Here is a 26,646-nt window from a genome sequence, read left to right as displayed (position 1 = left end):
ATAACTTAAGGCAGCAAAAGTTTCACGTTTCATACCAATCCCAGGCTTTTCAGCGCCATCTACCAGAAAGGGCTGATAATGATAACTTGCCCGTCATGAAGTTTGAAAAATTGTCAGTTCTATTTTGACAGCCAACAGTACGACCAGTTAGTAAGGCGTCTTAGCTAAGTATCAAACATTAAGCCACTTTCCCACTGAAATTAAGGGGTTGACACTGTGTTTTTTGAACACGGGTTGACTCTCTATCAATCCGCATTTGGCTCCTTTCCCACTGACCAAAACCAGCCGGGTCTGACACCTGCTGGAAAGCTGCACAGCCTCCACTTTACCGCTGCGCGTCTGTTGACGTCATCGCGCTGAGATCGCGCAGATGAAGTGCGACAGAATTCGGGGAAGTAAACAATGGAGAGCAACATGAAAGCGAGTCCGGCGGTGGCCAGTGGTCTTTGTTGTTGGGCACTTTTGACGGTAAAATCGTTCCACGAATAGGATGGTGGTGTCGTTCACGGCAGACTTGAAGCGGCGCGCACCTCCGCGGCCGGCTCGCGGCGTACAGCATCCGTTTCGGCATCCGGTCTATTTTGTGCGTGAGCCGCAATGACAATGAACAGTTTTCGGGCACTGATGGAACGTAATCGAACACCTTTGCTCAGCAGGTAAAAGATGTGATGTTGACGCGGGTCTGCCTTTCCCAATGCAAGCCGATCGAGGCGGAACCGATTTCAAACCTCACAATTCAATCAAAGGCTCAATATGAAACAAAAGTGATTTAACATTTTCATGTTTTCAAAGAATAAAATCTGATAGTCTGTAGGTGAACTGCTCAGAAATGACAAGTCAATATTTTGTTTCTTTAAAACTTCTACTGTTTTATCTTTAACTACACATTTCAGAGGACAAAGTTCTGGAAATGACGACATCTCAAAGGGAAACGGTGCCTCTGACAAAGCCCAGGGGCCTCATGTACAAAAACATGCATGTCGTTCATCCTAAAACCTGACATGTGTTCAAATCCAGATTTTTATTTATTTATTTATTTATTTATTTTAAAGAAAAAAAGAGGCCCAAGTACAAAAAGTCCAAGTACACTTGCAGTTCTGGGTCCAAAGCAGTGGAACTCACGTCCAGCTCAGTTACAAGCTGTCACTGAACTCACAGTTTTTAAGACTCAGTCAAAAACTAATTTATTCAGGCTGCAATTTTACACATAGCCACTGACTGGACTGCAATTTATTGGTTTTACACTTGTGCCTTAATTATGTTTTATAATTTCGCGTTCACGGTAATCTTGTGTTTTAACTGTTTTATTCGTATTGCTTTCATTATGTTTTATTCTGAAAAGCACCTTGTGCACCGTTTGACTGTTGTAAGGTGCTAAAAAAAAAAAGAAGAAAGGGGTGACACGGTGGCGCAGTGGCGCAGTGGTTAGCGCTGCCGCCACACAGAAAGCCTGGGACCTTTCTGTGTGGAGTTTGCATGTTCTCCCTGTGTCTGCGTGGGTTCTCTCCGGGTTCTCCGGCTTCCTCCCACACTCCAAAAACATGGATGTGAGGTCAATTGAACACTCTAAATTGTCCATATGTGCATGTGAGTGTGAATGGTTGTTTGTTCCCTGAGCTCAGGAAGAAGCGGGTATAGAAAATGAATGAATGAATGAAAAAAAGAAAGAAAGAAAAAAATGGATGTTCAAAACATTGTGAACGCGCGAACCCACGCAAGAAACCTTTGTACATCCCGATTATCGTAAACGAGCGCCCGCCCCGCTCCTCCCTGAGGACACCTCCATATACATATGCATATCTATCGCAGTCACTTTGATTCATTTGATTCTACAATCGATCTCAGCACGAAAAACAAAAACTTCACTGACTGTAAGCTGGAAACACTTTAGAAACTAGGAAAGACAGACCGAGTCAATTCATGGGCTTCATCACGTGATGAAGCCCATAATAATATGGGGCGCCGTTAATTGCCACACAGTGCCAGTGAAAATCAAGTCACTAAACATTACGCACGTCTTCAATTGACGTACTTAGGGCTACTAAACACACAAAGAAATTCGGAGGCTTTTAAAAAAGTTCAGAATTTGTAGTTTGACCCCACAAAACAGCCAGCACGGTCTTATTTCAAACCGCAGGCAATTAAGGACTGTCCGAAGAGATGAAACATATGATGTCAGTGCACGTCCAGGTGGTTATGATTTGCTTTTGTATTTATTTTTTAAGGAAAGCTAACATTGTGGAGACGTTTCAAATAAAGCTATCAGCTCCACGAGATGAATTGCTTGCAGCTTTTGTTGTCATTAAATACCTAAAGACAACGGGCAACAACAAGCGCCTCTTTTTTGATCATAGACAAAATGTGCACGGGAAATGGCATTACAAAATTACAGGCAGTGATATAAAACCAAATACAAATAAAATAAATAAAATAAAAATGAATAAAAAAAAAACAAAAATAAGTTATGCCAATATTAAACTCTAAACACTTGTTTTGTGAGGGGATTCACCAAGACAATTATTTACATTTTTAATCACAAAAGAGTCAACCTTCGAGCACTGGAAAGAAATGCCTAAGGTTGACGTATATTTTATGGTGTGATGGCCTTTATGGCAATGTCTGTGCAGTCAATAGCTCCTACTGCGTTTGGAAATCAGCCTCTCCCTGAAAATTGTGCTTTAATGTTGTCCTGATCAACTGGCGGGAATTTGATACCTGGTTGGCACACGGATGATTCCGTAACACAGCTGGCAGGGTTGGACTCAGGTCGACTGGCACCAATCGGCCTGCCAGCTCTCTTTGGAAGGTGCCTGTAGGAACCCCAGCGTGGTTAGCAGCTGTTGGCACCGCGGCCCCTTGTCGTTGTTGAGCTCCGACCCGTTCTAAGAGAACCTGACGCAACTCAGGAAGTCCGGATGGTCTCTTATAATTATTTGTTGGCCAACTGCTCTGTTCACCTCGTCCTCCATAGAGCCCGTGCTCTCGTTGTGAGCTTTATTTTCTACACCTCTGTGCACGCATGCTTTCGTACTGATCATATAAATAATAATAATAAATCAATGTGTTGTTCGTCAAAGCCCATTTGAAACTGCTTCAGTAATTGTTTCCCAATATAACCAGTCACTATGTTTACATGACACTAGAGAAAACCGAAATATTGCCTGAGTCCGACTATGATATGACAACTCACATGCATGTAAAAGTGTTAGTCCGACTATGATCGGAGTTGGAGAACTACCATTGGCAACTACTAAGTGTCATTTGATTGATTTTTTGGTGAATATTTGAAACCTTTAATTGCACACTGTTTAACGAAAGAGCCAAATGTCAACAAACATGCACCCGTAGTAGGTAGCAGCCCACAATTGGCAACTAATACAGCAATCAGAATGAGAAAATGTACTTTTATTCATTTTTGGTGAATATTTTAAACCTTTAATTGCACACTATTTAACTATAATGCAAGATATCAGCAAAGTATAGCTGTAGTAATTAGCAGCCTACCAATGGCCACTACTACATCAATCAGAATGAGAAAATGTCTTTTTATTGATTTTTGGTGAATATTCTAAACCTTTAATTGCACACTATTTAACTATAATGCAAAATGCAAAAATGCACCCGTTGTAGGTAGCAGCCTACCACTGGCAACTACTACAGCAATCAGAATGAGATAATGTAATTTGATTGATTTATGGTGAATATTTTTAACTATTAACCACTATTAACTACCAGTCTGTGTGGTGTAACTTGTAGACGGTCCCTTAGACTAAAAGCAGCCAGAACGTAGCTTCAACTGGTATTTTCTCCTTTTTTCACACAGATATCAACAGCAACCACTAATTCCATAGTTGTTTTTTTTTTGTCAGTACGGTGTCATTAACTGTCCTCCACATACTACACCCGTAATGTAGTCAAATTGTGTTGAGGAAGCCAATTGCGGGGTAAGTCAAAACCGAATATCCGGCGAATATCGAACCTCCTGCCAACTTTCCCTCACTCCGAGCTACCGTGTTCCCCCGGAACAAAAACATTAAAGACTCGAGCTCCTTCAACGCGTGGCGCGCCACTGCAAGTTTGTGTGTAAGTGAGGACACAACCCAGAACCTTTTTAGTTCATTTGTGTTCTCCAAAAAACGTTTGCAACGACACGGTGCTCTGTACAACTCGCCAGTTCATACAGAACAATGGCGCTTCTCACCTGGAGTGGATAGTAGTAGTTACTTCCTGGAGGCTCGAAACATCTTCACAAGTCCACAAATAGTTTCTCAAATGATCAACGCGTTATTGGGAAATGTGTTCAATACTCTTTCATTACCGTTGTGTTTTTTACTTCTATTTATCAACACAAAAAAAGGAGTCGGTAGATACGTTCAGATATGTAAGTCTCCCGAACCCATAATGCACCAAGAACGAAGGGTCCAGATCTCTCACCATGGTGACGGCACAAAGTGAAGAATCAAAGACATGCTTTTGTTGTAGCCCTCCAACATCACACGCCGTTGTTGTCTGCCTCTCCAAATCGCCATCGGTTTCCTCACTGAACAGCTGCTGCCACCAGATCATCAAACATTCACACACATACACAACATGTTCCTGGCGATTTTGATGAGAGTAAAGAAAACGTGATAGCCGAGGGTAATCAGTTGTCTCAGGCAGCCCAGATCAAAAGGTTACCTGGATGCTAACTTCATTTCCTCATACTCGAAGAAAGCCGTGTTTGCTGTGAGTCTCGCTAGCTCACAGAGAGAGAGAGAGCTGATAGATTGCGTTCACTGCAAGAGTATATTCGCTGTGGTAGACGTGGGCTTCCACAGTAAAATTGCCAGTAATATGTCGTGTGCGTTTGTGAATTTCTGACCAAGCCGCTGATGGCGGCGCAGCATCCATCAGCGGCAGTGTTCGCTGAGGAAACTCGTTAAATTGAAGACCAGTACGGACATTATACCGGCGTTGTACCGTGCTCCAGTTGTTTTGTTATTGTGCGACGAGAGGTTACCAGGAGGTTAACACACTGAAAAGACTCATATCACCCCCTAGTGTGGGTGAGGTGGACGCGTCCCCGTCAATAATTCGATTTTCTCAGCTGCATGTATACGGGGACAAGGAGAGAAGTCCGATTAGACGAGAAAAACGAATTATGAGCTTAGTCCGATTAAGCTCTGCATGGAAACGCAGTCAGTGAGTGTCGCCGACGGACCAAGTGCAGAAATATGCATACGCCCGTTAGAGAATTGACGTGACGAACCGCACATTTCCAAGTACGTACAATGGGTTTTTGTGCATACCTTTTTGTACATGAGGCCACTGGTGTTTGTTCCAACCCTCAAGAACTGCCTCATTTTGTCCCCTCTGCTGCTCAAGGGCAAGTTATTGTACCTTTGATCATTTTTGATGTATTTGTCAGTTCTTTACTAAACCAGGCATTGAAATGTAGCAAAAGATCAAAGCATTCATTAAACTATCACTTTAATGTTCAATAAAATCATCCTGTACAGACAGGACGTGGCCTTCAGTTTCTAGAGTGCAACTCTCGTAGGCCATTCATTCCACTCTGTGTAACCTGCACATGTGGAGAGACTGGAGAGCACTGTAGATAACACAACACTGTGGACCAAAGTTCTGTACCATGTATATCATGTTATTTCTTATAGTGAAGCAAAATTTCAAATTTCGCGGCATGGTGAGGTACAGCCATCAAAGTTCCTTGATGATAACCTGCACATCTCATAAAACTAGCTATCGTTCGTACAATGGCATGCCAATGTGTAACAACACTGACTGGACAGCAATGAGTGTAAATTGCCCATAACGTTTTGTCATTATCAGGCTGAATTTCATCTGCAACAGTTGATTTTAGTATCAAATCATATCCAGGACTTGTAATCGGTTTTCACACTGACCAATAGTCGTCACACTGACTAGTGATGACTGACAGAGATTCAGTGTCAGTCATGTTGTGAGAGCAGCTCCAACTGGAGTCTGCAGATAGTCATCAGACAGCAGTTAGTAGTTGTAGTCTTTGAACTTTGCAAGCGGTGCATCAACCACTCTGATGAAGAACAGAATCATCCGTCCAACTTTGAGGAGCAGAAGAGCTGCTGCTGCTGCTGCTGCTGCTGCTGCTGCTGCTGCTGCTGCTGCTGCTTCTGCTGCACTAATTAAAGGCCACCTAATGCTACTTAAATATGAATAAAAGGCAACAGTTTTTATGACTCTTCAGGTGCTTTCGTGTCCGTCTCCATCGCAGCAAAAAAATAAAAATCATCCATCCTATGTGCTGATCATTCTGGTGTCTCCATGGGAGACCGTCAACAATGCATCATCATATTAATGATGGAAACCAGTATGAGCACTTCATCCACATAATTATATAGGCTGCTATTTTTGGTAAAGCTTTTGGCCGGCGCGCGGCGCCTCCAACAGATTGGATTGTGATGTGCAGTAAGTGTCCGTTGGGTTAAAAATAGCGGTGGAAAAAGCAGAGACGTGGTGGAGGAATCTCCACAAGCACCAAACACTCATTAAGGCCGCGGCAAGGTGGACGAGGAGGTCTGACTGACGTCACCGTGGTCCTGACACAAACCCCTGGTGAACAACTCGTTTGTCATTAAGGCCTGAAAGACCCGTGAAAGGCCTCGACGCAGAGCTCTGGTGTGAAACTGTCACACAGCGGGGAAACGTCTTCTATCCTTCGTGCTAATTCATTTCTTTAAACACGTTCCGCTCTTCTGCCCAGCAAAACAGACGTGCCTCGATCCGCCTCTCTGGAACAGTCGATCCCGCGTCTGCGTCGGCTTCTGACTATTGATAGAATGTGTTTTGAGAGGGGGATCGTTGCCTAAATTTAACAGCAGATGAGGTGCAGCCCACAACAGTATGTGGCTACCAGAATACCTCGGTCCCACCTGGGTTCACGCCAGTGTTCTTCCTGTTTTGTCTGGAGGGCAAAGTCTTTTCAAAGCACGGACAGACGGATTGTGAACGCGATAGATAGATAGATAGATAGATAGATAGATAGATAGATAGATAGACAGATAGATAGATAGATAGATAGATAGATAGATAGATAGATAGATAGATACCCTATTGTAGCCAAACAGCCCAGTAGAACAAACAGCTTAACATGAGAATTAAGAACTCAATCAATACAGAAACAACAGCAACAACAAGTATGTGGGGACTAAAACAGAACCACAGCAACCATAGCAGTGGTTTAAATCAGAGCTCACCTCCACCAGCGTTTGTGACTTAGACTTCAGCTGCTATGACTCTGCACTGCCGTGATCAGAAGTCAAACTTCTGCCTTGATAGCAGAAGTCATTTCTTCCTTGGCGCTCGTCTCTTACTATCATATATACCACTTACAAGTGTGACGACTTCTTTTGGACCATTATCAAACGAAACATGACTTCATTAAACCACCATGTTGGGTCTGTGTGGCAAATAAAACACGACACCTGCTTCTCAAACAGCTCGTGAAATTGTGTTGTTGAAAAGACAAAATGGATGAAAGTTCACAACGTAGCGTGGAATCAGCTGTCAGACGATGTAGGACCTTGTGCATTACCGCCGTTTGCATGCAGAAGCTTTTCACACCCGTACTTTTAAACAAATGCATTACTTTTAAGTCTAACATGGTCGAAAATACAGTAAATATACGAGCAAAGAAAAGGCCGTAAAAGAAAAGTTGGTGCTCGGTTACAACATCTCCACCCTAAAGCTTGTGGATATTATCTACACAAAGCCCTCCAACTTACTGCTGCTTATATATATATATTAAAAAAAATAACAACCAAGGTGCTTTAGAGCTTATTACAACTTCTTCCATACATAGAGGTGGAGTCATTACATAACAAGAAAAAATATTTAGACCTCCCATACTGTAGCCATTTTGTAGCTTCTTTTTTTTTTCATTCTGACCTCCCGTGAAGCAACTTTATCTGACTGATTATGTAAAAATGATACAGATGTCCAGCGCAGTTGGGTTAGCCGTCTGTCACCTGTTGACCTCAGCTTCCCACTTAAACTGTTCTTTTGTTGTGCCATCCAGTGGAAAACGAGGTGGCCACAAGACAGTCTCAGAGTGTAGAATAAACACCTGAACGGGAGGGACACCATAAGGGCAGCAGTGCATTTGTGACATCACAGGGGGGGGGGGGAATGCTGTGCAACAATAAGCATTCGATCACCTATAACAGCTAAACCAAACCTAGGAGAAGAAGAAAGTCCATCCTTCAAGCGTGTGTGAGTGAAAACACACAGTTTTGAAAATCAGCAACATCAATATACTAGGGGTTGTTTTTGTTTTTTTTAAAGGATGCTGGAAACGCAACACTAAAAATAAGCTGTTTTTACAAAGATCTACAGTTCTTTGGGGGGATAATTAATCTTGATAGAAGACAAGAGTGTGGAATAGCAACAAGAGCTTCAAGTCGCTCTGTCCCGGTGTCACACTTCACTTCCACACACACACACACAACATACAACACCGGATCACACAACAGGCCAGTGTGTGTGTGTGTGTGTGTGTGTGAGTGAGAGAGAGAGAGAGAGAATCACAGGTGTCCACCCCGTGTAATCTCTAAATTGCAGGACAGAGTGTGTTGATAGACACTCAGTGGTGAGTTTATAGCGACTTTATCTCACTTAATGGTATTTGCCCAAACGTCCCAAAGCATCACGGTGGGAGGGTTGGGGGTTGGGTGCGAGGGATGGGGGTCTGAACGCACGGGCTCCGTCTGCTGACCTTATCGCACTTTATGACATCTTTTATGTCCCCATAAGAGCCTCTCACTGTCCCAGCGGGTTTTAAAGTGGCCCAAGAGTGGACAGTGATGGATCCAACAATAATACCGGCATGTTATGGCCGTTACGTAACTCAATTTACGGAAGAAAAAAAAAAAAACCCCACCCACCACCACCACCCCGTCAAACGGAGCCAATTAAACAGATAAGGATTTATTTTTTAATTTCATTTTTCTAGGCAATCTGGCCGTCTTGCGTAACCACGGCGGCGGCGCTGCAACAGTGGCCCTGCGCCGCTGCTGCGTCTCCGAGTCTCAGCGCTGCTGGACTGTATACACGGCGCCGCCTGCTGCTGCTGCTGCTGCTGCTGCACAGGCCTCAGATATTATTGTGATGGAGAGGAGAAGCTTCTCCGGCCGCCACCTGCAGAATGCGCAAGTGTAGAGCAGCAGCAGCAGCAGCAGCAGCAGCAGCAGCCCCGTTGCTTGATTTATTGCACCGCACAGACAGTAGCGGTGGTGGTGGTGGATGGGTGGGCAGGTGGGTGGTAGTGGTGGTCGGGGGGGGGGGGGGCATTCTCGCACCCCATCTTTGCACTTTTAAGACACAGACACCCCACAGACTGAGTAAAAGGGGGGGGGGGATGTGCACCGTGGCCTAGATGGAAACATCAGACGGTGACCCCCCCACCACACACACACACACACACACACACACAAACATCACCCCCCCCACCCCCCACCCCGCACCCCGTATTGATTGGGATGAAGATGCACAGATTGAGTCCACCTCCACCCCTCGAGTCCCCGCTTCCCCCGGAATGGTCGCCTTACCTCCAGCGTTCGCATCTCCTTCTGTGTCAAGTCGTTGGATGTGGCACATTTGGTCCGTAAGCCCTCCAGGCTAGAGATGCTGATGTCGATCATGTTCTGCACCAACTCGCACTGCTGCAGGGCTTTCTGCAAACTCAGGTGCTGCTCCTCGCTTTTTGTCATCTCCTCGTTCATAGTTTTTTTTTTTTAATTATTATTTCTCTCTCTCTTCTGGCGAGCTTGCGAGGAGTTGAATTCCCCCGCTGCACTTATGGGGGGAGGGGGGTAACGGTAACAATAACAATAATGATGATGATGATGATGATGATGATGATGATGATGATGATGATGAAGAAGAAGAACAAGAAGAAGAAGAAGGAGAAGAAGATGATGATGATGATGATGATGATGATGATGATGATGATGATGATGATGATAACGATGATAAGGATGAGCGCTGGGTTTGCAGAGGGGGGGGGGAGAGAGTAGCCAGCACGGAGGTTCTAAGGGAGAAGCAGCGTGAAGTCCACGCAGCGCGTCAACCTGCAGAACGCCATGGAGGAGATGCTGTAGGTCTACTGACGGGCTTTGAGCCGTGACACGGTCGACTCCATTGCAACAACACGTCCCGGTGTTCGTCCCCGCTGCTGCTGCTGCTGCTGCCGCCTCGTCCAGGTGCCTCCGCTCGCAGCCTCAGATCAGACACACCGTGAGGAGGAGCCGGACGCGGCTGGCCGCAGCATCCATGCTGCTCCTGTATCTCCTCTTCTCTTGTTCTTCCTCTTCCTCCTCCTCCTCCTCGTCTCTCTCTCTCTCTCTCTCTCTCTCTCTCTCTCTCTCTCTCTCTCTCTCTCTCTCTCTCGGTTTTCTCTCTCTCTCGGTTTTCTCTTATATATTTTTTTTTTTTAGCGCATCGCCGCCGGAGCCCCGGTGCGGTGCGTTGCGTTGCGTTGCGGTGCGGTGCGGTGCGGGTCTAGCGGTGGTGATGGGCGGACTGGATGCAGGTCCTCCGTGTCTCCCCTGGCAGCAGCTGCATCCCTGTTAGCTCCCACCACATCGACATGTTTCCTGTCAATCAAACCCACAGCAACAGCGGCAGCAGCAGCATCGCAGCGCATGGGCGCCTCCGCGAGGGGCCGCTCTCGCGAGATGAGATATTTATTTATTTATTTATTTATTTATTTATTTATTATTTTGGCGAGGATTACGGTGAGCGCGTGAGGAGTGAAGCGAAAACGCGGACTACGCGCGCGCGTCACACACACACACACACACACACACACACACACACACACACACACACACACACACACACACACAGGGGCACAAGATAAGTTTAACCAAGTTAACGTGAAGATGATTGATGTCAACACACAGCACAGTAGCAATACTATTACTATTTTTTATTTGCATTCGCAAATATATTTTCATTTTTTTTTTTTCATCGTCATTTATATGCGAGGGGGCCCGCTGACAGGCTCGCCCATGTGACCAGGTCAAACTGACCTCATTGGTTGCACATTGTGTGACGTTGACGCAGGCTTCGTAGTGAAACGCGCCAAACGCGTCCTGCACCACCAACAACAGAACGGGGCTGAGTACTGAAGTGTTAAAGCAGCATTTTGAGCGAGACTGACGGAGAGATACAGCATGGCTTCTACCGGTAAAGCGCCGCCAAAAACCAGGAACTTGCCATGGTGAGTTAAAAGTCGCTGGTTTTTAATCGGAAACGTGTAAAAGTTGGTGCTAGCCAGCTAACCTGTACGGGCTTATACGAGCTAGCAGCTAGCCGCATTAGGTTTAGTGCTTGTGTGTGTGACGACGCTGCCTTTTGGTTGTAGGGGTACAAGATGTCAAGAAAAACGACGAGTCCTATTTGTGCCAACTAATCAAGTGTCCAACGTCCGGAAGACGACTGTGTCAAGTCGTCGGGTTTTGGGGGGGTAGCTTGTAACCTGTGCAGAGGTGGCAAAACTGTTCCCACCTTTTTGTATTTAAGTAAAAGTACGGATACTTGGGGTAAAAACAAACAAAAAAATACTCTGGTTAAAGTAAAAGTACTTAACCAACTCCTTTACTCAACTGAAAGTGAGAAAGTAGTGGTTCTGCGATGTACTTAAGTTATATATGATGGCACTTTTCCTCTTAGTAGACGTTCTAAGCAGCTCGTTGTCGCTATGTCATGTCGTGCGTCTTCTTTCATGGCTGATCCTGCCAATGTTGGAAGAGAAACATCTGCTGCAGAATTTGCAGATCAGGCATGTACCGCAAGGTTGGGTGGTGTTCTCTCTCCTCTTTAGGCGCTCAGCATGGGAATCTGAGATGGTTGTGCTCTCATAGTACATCGTGCCGGTTGTTACAGCTGATTTCCGTGCCAGTTGTTTCCAGGTCGGCAGAATAATGTTGCACCTGGACACGCTGTTTTTGCACTTCCTCTTGCCCGCTTGCCAGTTGCCATTTGAGCATACAGCATCTGCTTTGGGATCCTGGCATCGTCCACGCGAGTCACATGACTCAGCCACTTGAGTCTCCTCTTACATAATATGGTGAAAATGCTTGGGAGGTTTGCTTTCTTCAGAACGTCAGTGTTGGTTTTCTTCTCTTCCCAGCGTATGCTAAGTGGAATGTTTTTAATTTCCTCTCTTGGCCTGCATAAGTTGTCCATTATTCAAATCCATACACGAGTGTGCTTAGGATGCAGGCTTCATAAATCCTGATCTTAGTCTCGATGGTGAGCATCTTGTTGTTCCACTTTGTTTGTTTGTTTGTTTGTTTTTTGTAAGATTACCAAAGGACGTTCCTGCTTTCCCAATTGTAGCATTGATTTCATCATCTATTGATGTGGAGGCAGTGATGATAGAGCCAAGGTAACAGAGCTTGTTGACGGATTCCAGTGCTTTCTGCAATCAAGCTCAATGTTGCATTGGGTTGAGCCGTCTTGGGTGAATTGGACATATTATATAAACAAATAATATGCAAATCAATATATTTCAAGTTTTTATTTCTTTGGATTTTGCTGATCAGGTCGTACAGCTTTAAAAAAAAAAAAAAAAAAAAAAAAAAAACTCCAATTTTAGAGTTTGTGGTTTTAATAAGCTGAAAATCTTAATCAACAAAGTTACAACAAGGAACTGCTTGAGTGATGTCAATTTGCGTGTAATCGTTCGGTAAAATCTGTTGGTTTCATCTTTTATGTTAAATTGCCAAAATAAAACAACTTCTACTTGATATTCAAATGTTTCAGGTAGTACCTGTAATGACAGTTTTCCTTACGCTGGTGACCAGGGAAAATGCCTTGCATGCTTGAGACAGTTGTTTCCATCATCGTCGTAGTCGTGCTGTTGCACTGTGAGCAACGAATGCTGCATCGTCTCTGATGAGGGATGACTCTATTTTGGCCTTTTGCCTTGAGTCGTTCAAGGTCAAACGGTGACCTATCAGTGAAGAAAGATGTCTCCAGGTGATGTTTGAAAAGCATGCTGTGTAGATACACTGCCTGGCCAAAAACAAACAAAAAAAAAGTTGCCACCAAATTTGTACTTTTTTTTACTTGCCACTTGTGGTCCTTCAGATGGGCTGGGTGATCGGCCATCATCGTGCTCAATGCTCATGGGCCAAATGTCTCTTCTCTCCTTGGCAGGGTGGAGAAATACAGGCCGCAGACGCTGGACGACCTGATCTCACACAAAGATATCCTCAGTACAAGTAAGAGTCGGCAGACGCTAAGCATGCTAAATGGATGTTCAGTTATTAGTGGGTGGCAATGCGTTGCACTCCTGTGCATCTCTGCCACTGACACATCAATGCCATTCTTGCAGTTGGGATATTTGTAAAAAAAAAAAAAAAATGAACATTAAGTCTCTCATTTAAAATGTTTAAAAGTATGTAAACTTCATGGTTTGGCTTTGTTCGTGTTTTCCTATCAGCACAACACCGAGTCAATGTATCTAAAACAAGACATAAACAAACTTGTGACTTTCTTCTCCCCCAGTTTGCATCATGTTGTTGTTGCCAGTCATTTGTTTTGCATTTCCTCATCAGCAATACTTCAAAGCTGCCGTCTGTAATTCAGCACCATTTATGGCTCGGCGCTTCATAATTAGAGGATTTTTGTTTTTCCAACGCTGCGCCATCCCTTCAGTCCAGAGGTTTATCAACGAGGAGAAGCTTCCCCACCTCTTGTTCTACGGCCCCCCAGGCACAGGCAAGACCTCCACCATCCTGGCCTGCGCCAAGCAGCTGTATAAGGACAAAGAGTTTAACTCCATGGTTCTGGAGGTACGCGATAAATCCTCCACGTTCCTTTTTCATATCGGGCTGTTTTGACGCTTCAGAGAAATGGATGACACCTCTTCCTCTGACGTGAACTTTTTTTTTTTTTTTTCTTACAGCTTAATGCGTCAGATGACAGAGGCATCGACGTTGTGCGAGGTCCCATCCTGAGCTTTGCCAGCACCAGAACCATCTTCAAGTGAGACTGAAGACCAGCACACATCACCAGCTTTGCTTTCAATCAAAATCCCTTTGCTGAGCAGCCAGAGAAGTTCAGACTGGCGCCTCCTTCTCGGTCCCTCTTGTCCTGCAGGAAGGGCTTCAAGTTGGTGATACTGGATGAGGCCGATGCCATGACCCAGGACGCCCAGAATGCATTGCGGCGAGGTAAGGCCATCTGTTCAGCCAGGACTTGCCCACTGTGAGCCACATGGCTCACTGAGCAGCGAGACCATTTGGCTGCTGGTGAATTACACGCTGTGTACCCCTTCATATTAGCCTCTATTAAATATATGTTGTGTATATGTATGTATGTGTGTATGTGTATATATATATCTGTGTGTGTGTGTGTGTGTGTGTGTGTGTGTGTGTGTGTGTGTGTGTGTGTATGTGTATGTGTATGTGTATGTGTATGTGTGTGTGTGTGTGTGTGTGTGTGTGTGTGTGTGTGTGTGTGTGTGTATGTGTATGTGTATGTGTATGTGTGTGTGTGTGTGTGTGTGTACCCATTATTATTATTATTGATAATAATAATAACACTGTTCATTTTGAAAATCTGGTTGGTTGGTTGGTTCCATTGAAACACCATCCAACTTGGTAGATGGTTGGAAAATGGACTTCTTTAATTGGCGAGCACATCAGCTATGGCCTGAATGTGTTTACGTTTGGGTTTTACAGCCTCAAAATAAACCATGTGCAAAAAAAAGAGACAGTTTTGTAATTTAGGGGATAAAAAAGTCAAATCTTAGACTTTCAACCAAAACTGTTGAAGATTTTAAAGAATTTTCTGCTCTGATTCAATAACATTGTGCATTACTGATGACCTAAACTGAGTGACTGACTAAATCTGTTGCCCGCCCCACCCCCACCCCCACCCTCCTACCGCTAATTCTCTCCAGTGATCGAGAAGTTCACTGAAAACACCCGCTTCTGTCTGATCTGCAACTACCTGTCCAAGATCATCCCAGCCCTGCAGTCCCGCTGCACCAGGTTTCGCTTCGGGCCACTGTCCCCTGAGCAGATGATGCCTCGGCTGGAGCACGTCATCCAGCAGGAGAGGTGTGTGTGTGTCTGTGTGCGTCGTGCACGGGAGAGAGATTTTAAATACTTTTTAAATACCTATTATTTTCGTTGCTGTATGTTGCACGCGGGCTTGAGAGGTTATTTTTGTAAACATCTTACCGTACATCTTATATGTTCTTAGACCTATTTTTAAAACATTTTGATTCTCTTTATCTGAATATATGCTTAAATGTCTTTTTTTTATATATATATATATTTTTTAAACACTTTAACATCTTTTTCAAACGTATTTTAACACATTTGAGTGTTTTAAAACATATTTTTGAACACTTTTAAACAAATTCAAGTACAAGTTCTCAGTTCACTGTTCACTTTAAGGCCTACCTGTGCAATTCCTCAAATCAAATCATGAACAGATCAGCGTTGGTCAGACTTTTACCATCACTGTGCACCACGGACAGTGTTGCTGTCGCTGCTGCAGTGCGAGCCGGGCAGAGGATGGCAAAACAGAGACTCCTCCTGGACACCGAGCTCTTGGATGAAGCTTCCACGCACTATTAGCTGTGCATAGTTAGCAACATCGCTGGATTTGTCCAGCTGCATGGAGAAGAAAGGTTGCCTTGGCATATACAGCCAAACGCCTCGACGACTTTCTTCTGTGACCGCGGTTCTTTAAGTTTCCATCAACAAAATAAAATAAAATAAAAAAAACTCCCGTGGCTTGGTCATTAAACTTTGGTGCTTGGGAGTTTACACGGTGTCGTGAACAAGCACCTCTTTGCAGATGATGCTCTGTGGCAACAAACGGATAAAAAAAAAAAGCCAAATTTTAAATAATCGGTGTCGTACTAACTTTGTTTTCTGCTCCCCACACTTTGAAAACAACTGCTTAGATGGATTGTGTAATTGTTTCTGGCAGCATCAACATCACTGCAGATGGCAGAAAGGCCATTGTGACGCTATCGGCAGGCGATATGAGGCGGTCGATCAACATCCTGCAGGTACGGAGCAGAGCATTCTGGGTTTCGATCCTTGAATTGGTCTGTGAAGGTTCTCAGTCGTCCCAGGTCGTCTGAATGGAGAAGGGCTGCGCGCAGGCCACGGGACTTGTTGTTGGCAACAACAAGTCCCGAACCCTTCTCCAGTCATTTGTGTGATCCTAGGCCTGCTCCCCCTGTGGTTGCAGAGCACCAGCATGGCGTACGGGGAGGTTACGGAGGAGACGGTGTACACCTGCACGGGTCACCCTCTCCGCTCAGACATCGCCAACATCCTGGATTGGTCCCTCAACAAGGACTTCACCACGGCCTACAAACGTATCCTTCACTGACCATCGGGGGTTTGTTTGTGATTGGGATGTCTAAGTTATCCCTGCGACGCGACTGGTCTCCCAGAAGTCCTCTTCTAAAACCACCCTCGTCCATCTTGCCAAGGTCCAACCCAAAGCATTTTAATTTGCTCTGAATTGAGTAGCCAATCAGCTCTATGAATGGATTCATGACGTGCAGTCGGTTTGGGGGGGGGTGGCATCTTAGAGTGAGTTATTGTTTGTCCTGAACGCCTCCTTCACAGAAATCCTGCAGCTCAAGACTTTGAAAGGCCTGGCTCTTCAGGACATCCTCACTGAGGTCCATCTGCTCGTGCACAGAGGTGACTGGATTCAAACCTACTGCATTATTCTTCTGCACAAATGAAAAATGAGTTTTAAATGTCCCAGAAAGTTCCCATTTTCACGATTTAGTTATCCACAAAGCCCTGTGGCTCTCCAGAAAACTGGATATTTTAGCCCTGTGTGTACAGCCTCCAGCAAAAAAAATGTTTTTGGACCTTTCAAACACTTGGAAGGGGACCAAAAAATAAAAAAAAACAAAACGCTTCATTAACCTCAGAGTTTTTCCCTCCTGCAGTGGACTTCCCAGCAGCAGTCCGGATGGCTCTACTGGTCAAGCTGGCCGACGTGGAGTAAGTCTCTCAGAGCGCAGGTCTGAACCGCAGAACCAGCCTTAATGTTGCTGCTGTCTCTTGTCCAGACACAGGTTGGCCTCGGGGCCCAACGAGAAAATCCAGTTGAGCTCCATGGTGGCGGCGTTCCAGGCGGTCCGAGACCTGGTGGTCAGCGAGGCCTCCTAGCTCCTCACCGCCACCACCACCGTTCTCTGGGAACCTTGACCAGCTCCTCTCCTCACACAGCTTCTGCTTCTTCTTTTTACCACATTTTTTTTCCCGATCATTTTACCAAATTGGGAAGAGGTGGGGGGGGTGGGGGGTGACAACGTTCCAGATTCTTCCCTGCCTACATCTTCGTGTGTGTGTGTGTGTGTGTGTGTGTGTGTGTGTGTGTGTGTGTGTGTGTGTGTGTGTGTGTGTGTGTGTGTGTGTGTGTGTGTGTGTGTGTGTGTGTGTGTGTGTGTGTGTGTGTGTGTGTGTGTGTGTGTGTGTTCTCGCACCACGACGGCCCGCAGCCATCTGACTCACATCTGCAAAACAAACTGGGAAATTTCGTCGGCGCTCTTCAAAGACGAGCTCGGGGAAAATCAACAAGAGTTAAATTTATTCTGTCCAAACGGCGTCTCTGGTGCAAAACAAACAACAAAATAATAATCAGCCGGCAAAAACAAAACAGCACCTCCAGGAAACTGTGTAAAACTGTTATAATTCTGTTTAATAAAATTATTTCTGATAAGTCCAGTTCTCTTTGTTGATACACACAGATATTAGAAATACATATACATCTGTTATTTACATAATAAATTAAGTACAAAATATGTGATATTCAAGTCAAGCATGTGGGCATTTAATGTAGTTTGGATGCATCATCTTGTAGCAGTGCAATACTACACCAGGTCCTTGCATCCAGGTGGGGTTACGGTGAGATGATTCATAAAGCTAAATCAGACTCGAAACGCAAACATTATAGTTACTATGACAAGTTTGTTCAATCATTCACTGAGAATAACTTGTTGCATTGTGTTAGCATCCCTTTTTCCCCCCCCTCTCCTTTTCGCTCCTCCTGGTTTCTCCTTCTTGCCCCCCCCCCCCGGGTCAACTTTCACCAGTCATCGTCCTCCGAAGAGCAGCAGGTCTTGAGGTGGTCGGGGATGTTCCTGTAGGTGAGGAACTGCAGGATCCTCTTGGGCAGTGGCAGCGGCTCGATCTGGTGGGTAGAGACGGAGTGGCGCAGGATGGAGCGGCACAGGTGGGACAGGCTGGGCACCTTGACGGGGGCCCGCCAGAACCGGACGTGACCATCCCGGGTTCTGCCACGAGAAGACGAGAACTGTGAGTGAAGTGATGGCGGGCCAGACCAAAGCCACAGTCTTCAGCTTGGCCTATAAACACCTCGAGTCAGAGGCAGAAGGTGCTTGGATGACTCTCTCCAGAACCTCTGGATTTGAAGATCCTGAGCCACAACTAGTCCACTTTGATATTTTTCTTTAGTTTAATGTTAAATTGTAACTAATTTTGTCCATTATCTCAGCAGCAAATTTCTCATCAGCTGAACTCAATCCAGCGGTGAAAGAATAATAATAATAATAATAATAATAATAATAATAAAGATATAACAAAGATAATCATGTGGATGTTTAGATGTTATTTCTTTCCTGTCCCTGTGTTGACGCGTTGTGCGAACCGTACCCCGTGGCAACGACGCCCCCTTGTGGGTGGTAGTCGCAGCACAGGCCGTTGGAGTCCCTGTCCGCCTTGGTCTGCATCACCATCCCTCTCTTGCCGGGCTCCCAGATGCGAAGAGCTCTGCGCACACAACAAAACAGGAAGCGGCCCCCCTTCAGAATAAAGGTCTCGGTGACAACGTGCGAGAAGAAGCGCTGCTCACCTGTCATCCGTCACGATGGCCAGGTGCTGACCGCTGGGCGAGAACTGTATGGCAGAGATTTGGTTCTGGCCGTAGTCGTCAAAGTAGTCCCTGTGTGCGGCAGAATGGGAGGCGTGTCCTTAAAGGGCCAGTTCACCAAAACAACAATTCAACAATACAGACCTCTTGAACCCAAGTTCAGATTCGCTTCTGCAGGACATGAAAATTAGTGCAGCTGTTTTATTATGAAGAACCGATTATTTTCATTGAAACAGACCACGCCCATGTTACTATGAGAGGGGCGCGTTTCACTTCTTTTATATGCGTTGCAACTGTCGTCAAAGTGTTATTCTTTTACTTAATGAGCTCACTGGCTAGCGAGCTGCATGCAAGTGCGCGACAGTGAAAGTAAAAAAAAAAACTGCGAGTCTTCTCGGTGGCCCCTCACCACCACAAACAAGGTCTGGCTGTGTGGGAGACACTGACTCGGCTCGGCTCGGCTCGGCCCAGCTCATTTTCTCTGCAGCCGCCCACACCGGGACTTCCTGCCTACGCTGCTTTGCTCTGCACCGTCCCTGCTGTAACAAAGGGCGAGCCAATGTAAAAACCCTTCATCGCACCGAGGCAACAGAACAACTGTCCCTTTTTCTTTTTTTTTGTCCCGAACGCAAGTCAAGGGCACCGAGTGCACACTGTCAGACAGCGCATCAGATGGAAACGTGGATAACGAGTGTGGGAAACACAACTTTCCCAAGCAGAGGAAATCATTACACGGTATACAGTAAATAAAGATCCTAATCTGGGCAAAGCGGAGGGAACGGATCGTTCTCCTAAACACAAAAAAGGGACTCAGGTGAAACAATGACATCCACTTCCATGACATCATACCGTGGTTACTCTGGTGAAGTGGACTGAATATAAATAACTTGACACAAAAAAAAAAAAAAAAAAACTGTGTCATTGTCCTACTTCCCCAGAGATGGCGCACGTATATCTGAGAGGCGCCACAATTCTATTCTGACGTGGGGGGGGGTGAGTTTTCCGACCCCGAGCTCATCAGCTCAGAAAGCCAGCGCGTCTCTGGAATGCTGCTGCTGCTGCATTGCCATTTTTAGCCCCCATATTAAAGTGTAAACTTACACCAGCGTGGCCAGTTTCTCCGCCGTGTACGGGTCCCACAGGTCAATCCACCAGCTGGAGCCGCTGAAGGCCGCCGTGGCCAGCAGCGCCCCATCGGGGGAGAAGTCGCAGGAGGACAGCAGGTACAAGGTCTTCCGGATCCCGCCGGTCAGGTTGCGGATGAAGGTGTACGAGCGCAGGCTCCACAGGCAAACCATCTGAGGAACGGGGGAGCGTGACAGCTTAATGAGCAGGGGGAGAGCGGGGCAGGCTGGAGCCTGCAGCTCACCCTTATAAAGTCCTCAGAGTCTCTTAAACAAGCTTTAGCATGTAGCAGGAAAAGAAAACAAACAGCCAGGGGCTGCGTTGGCACCGGGAGGGTGGAGGAGGGATTCCACTTCCAACACGATGGAACAGAAATAGAAATTCTGGCATATACACATATATATATATATATACACATATATATATATACATATATAAGTATAACATATATGTGCATATATGCATACATGTATAAATACAGTTATATTATATATTATATTAATTACATTTTCGAAAACAACATGAGGATTATTTTCATTTTAATCATCAAAAGATAAAATCAACGGCCAACTTAGTGACGTCTTCGGTTAACAACTGTTCGCACATGGACTTTGAACCTTTGGGTGAAGGGTCACAGGCGCGTCTTCATATCAGTTGGCAAGAGTTTCACCGTGGAAAAGTCGTTACGCAATAAGAGAACTTCAGTCAAACTCTAAACTGTGATTTTGAGTTGTTGTTCTGAACAGAGAAATGCCAACGGTGCGCGGGCACAAAGTGCACGGGCACAAAGTGCACGGAGCAAGCGTGAGTGGCCGCAATCTTCCAGGGGACTCGGAACTCACCCTGTCAAACCTGCCCACGGAAGCAATCATGCTGCAGTCTGGGGAGACGCTGCAGCAGCTGATCCAGTCCTTGTGGCCCGAGAGCACCTGCACCCGTTTACCTTCCACACAGGAGGGGGGCAGCAATGAATGTCTACTGCTTCTTTGTGTCTTGTTAATTACAAAAAAAATGTACATGTACATGTACAACAGAAAGAACATCTTTTTCTCACAAAAAAGCTTAGAAACAAATTTTTAAAAACACGCTCATCTATTGTAAGCCTTGAAGTAAACAGTGCATAAAACTATGTGATTATTTTGCATGTGTTTGTTGTTGTGGAAATCTGAAACCCAACAATCAATGGGGTGGAACTTCAACAGCACTGAGTGATGAAACAACTTCCAGGATACAACACCCTAAAATCCCCCGTTTACCTTTGACACTGGGTGTTTATGTTACATTTTGATAAGGCCACAGCTGACACACACGGTTGGGTTGTGAAAACACAACATGATAAAATCACAGACACCCATTGCAGGATTTAGTGTTTGAATGACCTGGTGCATTTGTGTCGCACACAAATAAAAAAAAAAAGAAGCAACAATACCTTTATGGGCCAGGTCCCAAATCCTGAGTGTCTTGTCCCGGGAGGACGAGATGAGCGTCATGGAGCCGTTCTGAGGGAAGACCAGGTCCCGGACCACGCCCTCATGGCCGTGGAGGTCAAACACAGCATCGCCTGAAAGAGACCACAAGCAGCTCAGACACAGACAAACTGCTGCTGCTGTTATTGCTGCTGCGAATGCTGTTACTGTTAATGCTACTACTACTGCTGCTACTGCTGCTGTTGTGACTGCTACTACTGCTACTACTGCTGCTGTTGTGACTGCTACTACTGCTACTACTGCTGCTGTTGTGACTGCTACTACTGCTACTACTGCTACTACTGCTACTACTGCTGCTGTGACTGGTGCTGCTGTTATTGCTGCTGCGAATGCTGTTACTGCTACTACTGCTGTTGCTGCTGCTGCTGCTGCTGTTACTGCTACTACTACTGCTGCTGCTGCTGCTGCTGCTGTTAATGCTACTATTGCTGCTGCTGTTACTGCTACTACTACTGCTGCTGTTGTGACTGCTACTACTGCTACTACTGCTAATGCTGTTACTGGTGCTGCTGTTATTGCTGCTGCGAATGCTGTTACTACTACTACTACTGCTGCTGCTGCTGCTGCTGTTAATGCTACTATTGCTGCTGCTGTTAATGCTACTACTGCTGCTCCTGCTACTGCTGCTGCTGCTGCTGTTAATGCTGCTGCTGCTGCTGCTGCTGCTACTGCTGTTAATGCTACTATTGCTGCTGCTGTTACTGCTGGTGCTGCTGCTGTTAATGCTACTACTCCTGCTACTGCTGCTGTTGCTGCTGTTATTGCTACTACTACTGCTACTGTTAATGCTGCTGTTGTTGCTGCGACTACGACTACTAATTCTGCTGTTAATGCTACTATTGCTACTACTACTACTACTACTACTGTTGCTGCTGCAACTGCTGTTACTGCTACTATGACTACTGCTGCTGCTGCTGTTAGTGCTGCTACTACTGCTGCTGCTGCTGCTGCTTCTCATGCGACTGTGCTGCCACCACTTCCTCTTCTGCTGCTGCTGCGGCTGCTGCAAGAAGGAGGTGCGCGCAGCTGCGGTCACAGACTCACCTGTCAACACGTTCCAGATTTTTATGACTCCATTCTCCAGGCCAGTGGCCAGCAGCAACCTGGTGCTGCTCCCCCTGGTGGGCGGGCGAGGAGCGCTGCCTTTGGGGGGTCTGGGCCCAAAGGCCAGGCCCCACACTGGATGGCCGCAGCTGAAGCTCTTGTCTTCGCGGTCGGTCTGGCCACCCTGAGAGTCTCTGGTTGGGGGGGTGGGGAGAAGACAGGGTGGAAAGGCACGTGGGAAGGTGTGAACGTGCGTTTGTGGCATGTGTCATGTTGTCTTTGGGCGCAGTTGGAAAAAGTCAAGAGTCACCACAACACGTAGACATGAGTCATCAGAGAAACCCACACCAACAGGCACTATTATCATTATTATTGTTGTTGTTGCTGTATTATTATTGCTCCACCTGAGAAACCTTCCACACTACTAAAGAACCAGTGTGTACGAACGAGCGGCATCTACTGGTGAAAAGGCAAACGATGCTAATGCTAATCCCTGTTTGACGACGTCAGAGTGAAAACACCAAAAACCAGAACGACATACGGAAAGTGTGCCTGCTGCGTCTAGAAATAGAAAATAACTTTTATCTGGAAACACACACCCGTGCTACCCATCCTATTTCATAACAGCCGTTCCCTTTTAAACGTTCAAGAACACTGGGCCTTTAAGAGATTCCAGTCAACCCATCCAGAACCACCACCACAGAGAGACAGGAGCACATTAGCAGTGATGTCTGTTCAGCAGGAACCCTCGGCTGGTAAAAATAGCACATCCAAGTTGGAGAAGTCAACATAACAAAAACAAACAATGATCATTGAAACCACCGGGAATCCTTTTTTGCAATTCAAAGTAAAAGTTTGTCATTGAAAAATCAGCGTGTCCACGTTAAAACACTTTCCTGTATAATCTTGTGACTCAAAGAGTAGCGGAGTTTACTTCGACACGCATTTCATTTGCATTTATTCCTGCATGTTTAATTGCAGGCATTTTCCATCACACTGCAGCTTCTTTCCTGGTGAACCGGGGGAGGGGGGGGGGGGGGGAGAAGAAGAAAAAACATCTCCGTGTCACTCCCACTCATCCGGAGAGTGGGAAAGAAAATAGGGAGCATGTACAGTAGACGGGGTACCTGAACGCACCGCTACAGGATTAAGCACCGTCATAATAACGAATAAAAATAGAGGCGCTCGGACCGTGCAGTCTTACTCGGAGTCGAGGGGCCAGGCGACCACCCACACCATGCCGTGGCCCATGGACCAGGCGAACCACGCTCCGTCCGGGGAGAAGTCCACGCTCCACGCCTCGCAGCCCGCCCGGCCCTCCAGGGACGGCGGCCGCCGGGTCTTCAGCTCCAGGATCAGGGTCGTGTCGGAGGCTGCTGGAGTTAGAGAGAGGCGACAGTAAACGCACCACCAACAACAACAACAATATCAGCGCGCATAAATAAACGTTCAGGAGCTGGTCAGGCGAGAGACAGAGACGACGGTGAACGCACCACTAACGTAACCAACAACAGCACGCACGCGCGTGCACAAACAAACAGTTAGGAGCTGGTCAGAGAATAGAAAGAGAGAGAGAGAGGCGACCGTGAACGCACCACCATCACCACCGCCGCCGCCGCCGCCACCACCAACGACAACAATATTAGCACGCACGCGCGCGCACAAACAGACAATTAGGAGCTGGTCAGAGAAGAGAAAGAGAGCGAGGCGACCGTGAACGCACCACCATCACCACTAACGACAACAATATCAGCACGCGCGCGCGCGCACAAACGGCCGGTAGCTTGCAGTGACACATAGCCGCTCCCCGGCAGGGTGTCACTCTCCGGAAGGGTGCCGCTCCTCCGGGAGGCGGCGGCAGCAGCAGCGGCAGCAGCAGCAGAGGCAGCAGAGGCAGCGCCGCCGCCTGGCGACGGACGCCCTGCTTGGCCGTGACAGTCAAAAGCGTCTTACGTGGCGGCCGGAGCTCCGCGCTGTTGGCCGTGGAGCACATCGTCTCTGTCCGTCCTCGGTGGCGCTTCACATCATCCTGCTCGGGTGCCGTCCTCCGCTGTCTGCCCGTCCGTCCGTCGGTCCGTCGTCCGTCCGAGTGGAGGATCCAAACAGCGTCGCTGCTCCTCGTGTCAGACTGACTCACGCCGCTGCTGCTGCTGCCATTGGCTATTGTTGCGCGACGTCGTCACGTTTTTCCTTGATTACGTAAGCTCCTCTCTCTCTCTCTCTCTCTCTCTCTCTCTCTCTCTCTCTCTCTCTCTCTCTCTCTCTCTCTCTCTATGGTAACATTTAAATACACATCAAGGTTGCTGTTCTTCTTGTTATTGGGTGACTGTCACCGTGTGTGTGTGGAACACGTCCAGTCATGTTCCTGTTTCAGCGACCTGGAACAACCTTATCGGAAGGGTCAAAAGGTCAAAGGTGTGAGTGCCAAAATTCACTTCACTGCATTACAGTGTAGTGTGTGTGTGTGTGTGTGTGTGTGTGTGTGTGTGTCCTGTCTGGTCAGTGAACTCCCCAGAAGTGAAGGGAGGAAAAATTCCTATCGGTCAACCAAAGCCTGGCGGTTAGTTAATGCTTCCCCACAGCAGCCCACTAACCGAGTCGGGGCGCCGGCGCTGAGTCAGCAGTTTTAAGAGGCAGAGAAACCCAGAACCTTCTCAGTCTTCTTGCATAAAAATCACTCAGAGAGGGATTTGCCACACATGTGATGTTTGGGCTCATTAAAATGGTTGTACCTTCACTGTGGCCGGTTGTTAGAGGGGTTAGGATCGACCCATGCAAAGTTCACATTCCTGCTGTTTTCTGACAACATGCAGCGTCTCCTTCCTGTCAGTGGCCTCCACAGAAATGAGAACAAATTCCATCCTTTGCTTCTTTTGCTTGTTTCCTACAAGTCATTGTGAGAGTCTGGTGGTGATTTGATGGTTCCTTCAAATGATTCAAATGAAACCACAAATTCTGCAGTTTGGAAGCTGAAGAGGCAGAAGAAGCAGCAAGGCTTGGGAAGCATTGTTTCAAAACAAAAGAGACATTTAACACGAAACAGACACGACTTCTTCTTGGGCTGACAAACATTATTGTGGGTCTTTTTTCTTCTTTTTTTTTTTAAGGCCTCATCTTGTGCAAAACTCACTTTACTTAAATGTTTTCCCACGATCATCTGTGTTTCTTCCGTGCTTGCTGCACTTTCAGAAATTGCGTGCAAACAACACGCAGTTGTGGAAATTAGCCCTATACAATGTCACAGAGGGCACTGACACCTCACCAACGTCTGTCTGAGGTCAGTGACAAGTGTCTTTATTCCGTTCAAACAGAGGTCTAAATCTGCTGTTTGAGGGAGGTTCTGCGTCTGAATGGTGCCACGGTTCATTTCCTCTTTGATCCAGCAGGAAAATTAAATGTTTGAAAACTGGAACAATAGTTGAACCCTATAAATTGAACATTTATAGGGTCCATTTTTTTAATGTATTTATTTACGTGATCATCATCAGAAACACTTGATTATCTTAAGTACACACGGATGTGTGTAAATCATCCCACTGTGTGAACCTGGACGCGCCCTCTCCCTCCCAATGTGTTTACAGTAGGAAATACCTGAGTCATTAAATATTTACCCATGTGACTGATTGCCGTGTTTGCAGCTGCAGGAAAGAAAAAAAAATTTATGGCGTGGCAGAAATTCTTCAAGGATGCGCTATTTCCTTTGTGTTGTGATTGCTTTTTCATTTTTTTCCCATTCAGAATGGACTTTGGCGCTTATAACCTGTTTGTATCTCAGCTTGCCTAATGGGTAAACCACACGGCGGAAGGTTAAAAATTCATGCTTGTAACTGTGGTTCAGACAATAGCCGATAAAGAAGGGACACCTCGTTCTTACCAACTCATATTGTATTACACACGTTTTAACCCCGGCGCCGCTTGTGCCTTCTGCATTATTGACACACTGTAGAGCCAACGTGAGGAATGTTTCCATACCTATTGCGACAATTGTCTAAACAAAAAAATTCATTCATCATTCATCAGTTCACTGCCCTCGTTGTCGGGACTCCAAAGTCACTCCACCACA

At 46.2% G+C, this 26,646-nt stretch overlaps 3 protein-coding genes across 8 annotated transcripts in view; 1 reads left to right on the top strand and 2 right to left on the bottom strand.

The window, feature by feature from the left end:
- ksr2 (kinase suppressor of ras 2) overlaps positions 1-10,422 on the bottom strand; it is a 116,873-nt gene extending 106,451 nt beyond the window's left edge. For 3 of the 4 annotated variants that reach the window (XM_076025797.1, XM_076025799.1, XM_076025800.1), the window contains exon 1: positions 9,582-10,421. In XM_076025797.1, coding sequence (XP_075881912.1) covers positions 9,582-9,755 — 174 coding nt within the window. In that variant the 5' untranslated portion in view covers positions 9,756-10,421. Of the gene's footprint in view, positions 1-9,581 lie in introns of all 4 variants that reach the window. The other variant, XM_076025798.1, reaches the window with a different exon arrangement.
- A 679-nt stretch (positions 10,423-11,101) lies between these two features.
- Positions 11,102-17,757, top strand: rfc5 (replication factor C (activator 1) 5). Its single transcript, XM_076025817.1, has 11 exons — positions 11,102-11,257; positions 13,201-13,265; positions 13,702-13,838; positions 13,952-14,031; positions 14,146-14,219; positions 14,951-15,110; positions 15,994-16,075; positions 16,261-16,390; positions 16,647-16,724; positions 16,982-17,036; positions 17,105-17,757. The coding sequence occupies exons 1-11, from the start codon at positions 11,211-11,213 to the stop codon at positions 17,202-17,204; spliced, it is 1,008 nt and encodes a 335-aa protein (XP_075881932.1). The 5' UTR covers positions 11,102-11,210; the 3' UTR covers positions 17,205-17,757.
- On the bottom strand, positions 17,709-25,054 carry wsb2 (WD repeat and SOCS box containing 2). 3 transcript variants are annotated; one of them, XM_076025808.1, is made up of 9 exons: positions 24,537-25,049; positions 23,788-23,956; positions 22,584-22,777; positions 21,482-21,613; positions 20,895-20,995; positions 20,029-20,225; positions 18,910-18,999; positions 18,711-18,827; positions 17,709-18,331 (listed from the first exon to the last, which is right to left on the bottom strand). In XM_076025808.1, exons 1-9 carry the CDS (start codon positions 24,574-24,576, stop codon positions 18,124-18,126), a joined length of 1,248 nt encoding a protein of 415 aa, XP_075881923.1. In that variant the 5' UTR covers positions 24,577-25,049; the 3' UTR covers positions 17,709-18,123. The 3 variants fall into 3 exon arrangements, with proteins under 3 accessions (XP_075881923.1, XP_075881922.1, XP_075881924.1); XM_076025807.1 differs by having other exon boundaries at positions 23,788-23,959; positions 24,537-25,043; XM_076025809.1 differs by lacking the exon at positions 18,711-18,827 and having other exon boundaries at positions 23,788-23,959; positions 24,537-25,054.
- Between the last annotated feature and the right edge of the window lie 1,592 nt (positions 25,055-26,646).

The sequence above is a fragment of the Nelusetta ayraudi genome, unplaced genomic scaffold (genome assembly GCF_046127955.1).
Source record: "Nelusetta ayraudi isolate G7.1 ecotype Tasmania unplaced genomic scaffold, CSIRO-AGI_Nayr_v1 ptg000018l, whole genome shotgun sequence".
Taxonomy (NCBI): domain Eukaryota; kingdom Metazoa; phylum Chordata; class Actinopteri; order Tetraodontiformes; family Monacanthidae; genus Nelusetta; species Nelusetta ayraudi.
This window is presented reverse-complemented; position numbering and strand designations above follow the sequence as displayed.

Coding starts and splice junctions, on each gene's coding strand:
- rfc5 (XM_076025817.1), top strand. CDS start 11,211: ATGGCTTCTACCGGTAAAGCGCCGCCAAAAACCAGGAACTTGCCATG. Junction 14,220..14,950: donor CCAGAATGCATTGCGGCGAG/GTAAGGCCATCT, acceptor AATTCTCTCCAG/TGATCGAGAAGTTCACTGAA. Junction 17,037..17,104: donor GTCAAGCTGGCCGACGTGGA/GTAAGTCTCTCA, acceptor TCTCTTGTCCAG/ACACAGGTTGGCCTCGGGGC.
- wsb2 (XM_076025807.1), bottom strand. CDS start 24,576: ATGTGCTCCACGGCCAACAGCGCGGAGCTCCGGCCGCCAC. Junction 21,614..22,583: donor AATCTGGAACGTGTTGACAG/GTGAGTCTGTGA, acceptor GGTCTCTTTCAG/GCGATGCTGTGTTTGACCTC. Junction 20,996..21,481: donor TTGGGACCTGGCCCATAAAG/GTATTGTTGCTT, acceptor CCTGTGTGGAAG/GTAAACGGGTGCAGGTGCTC.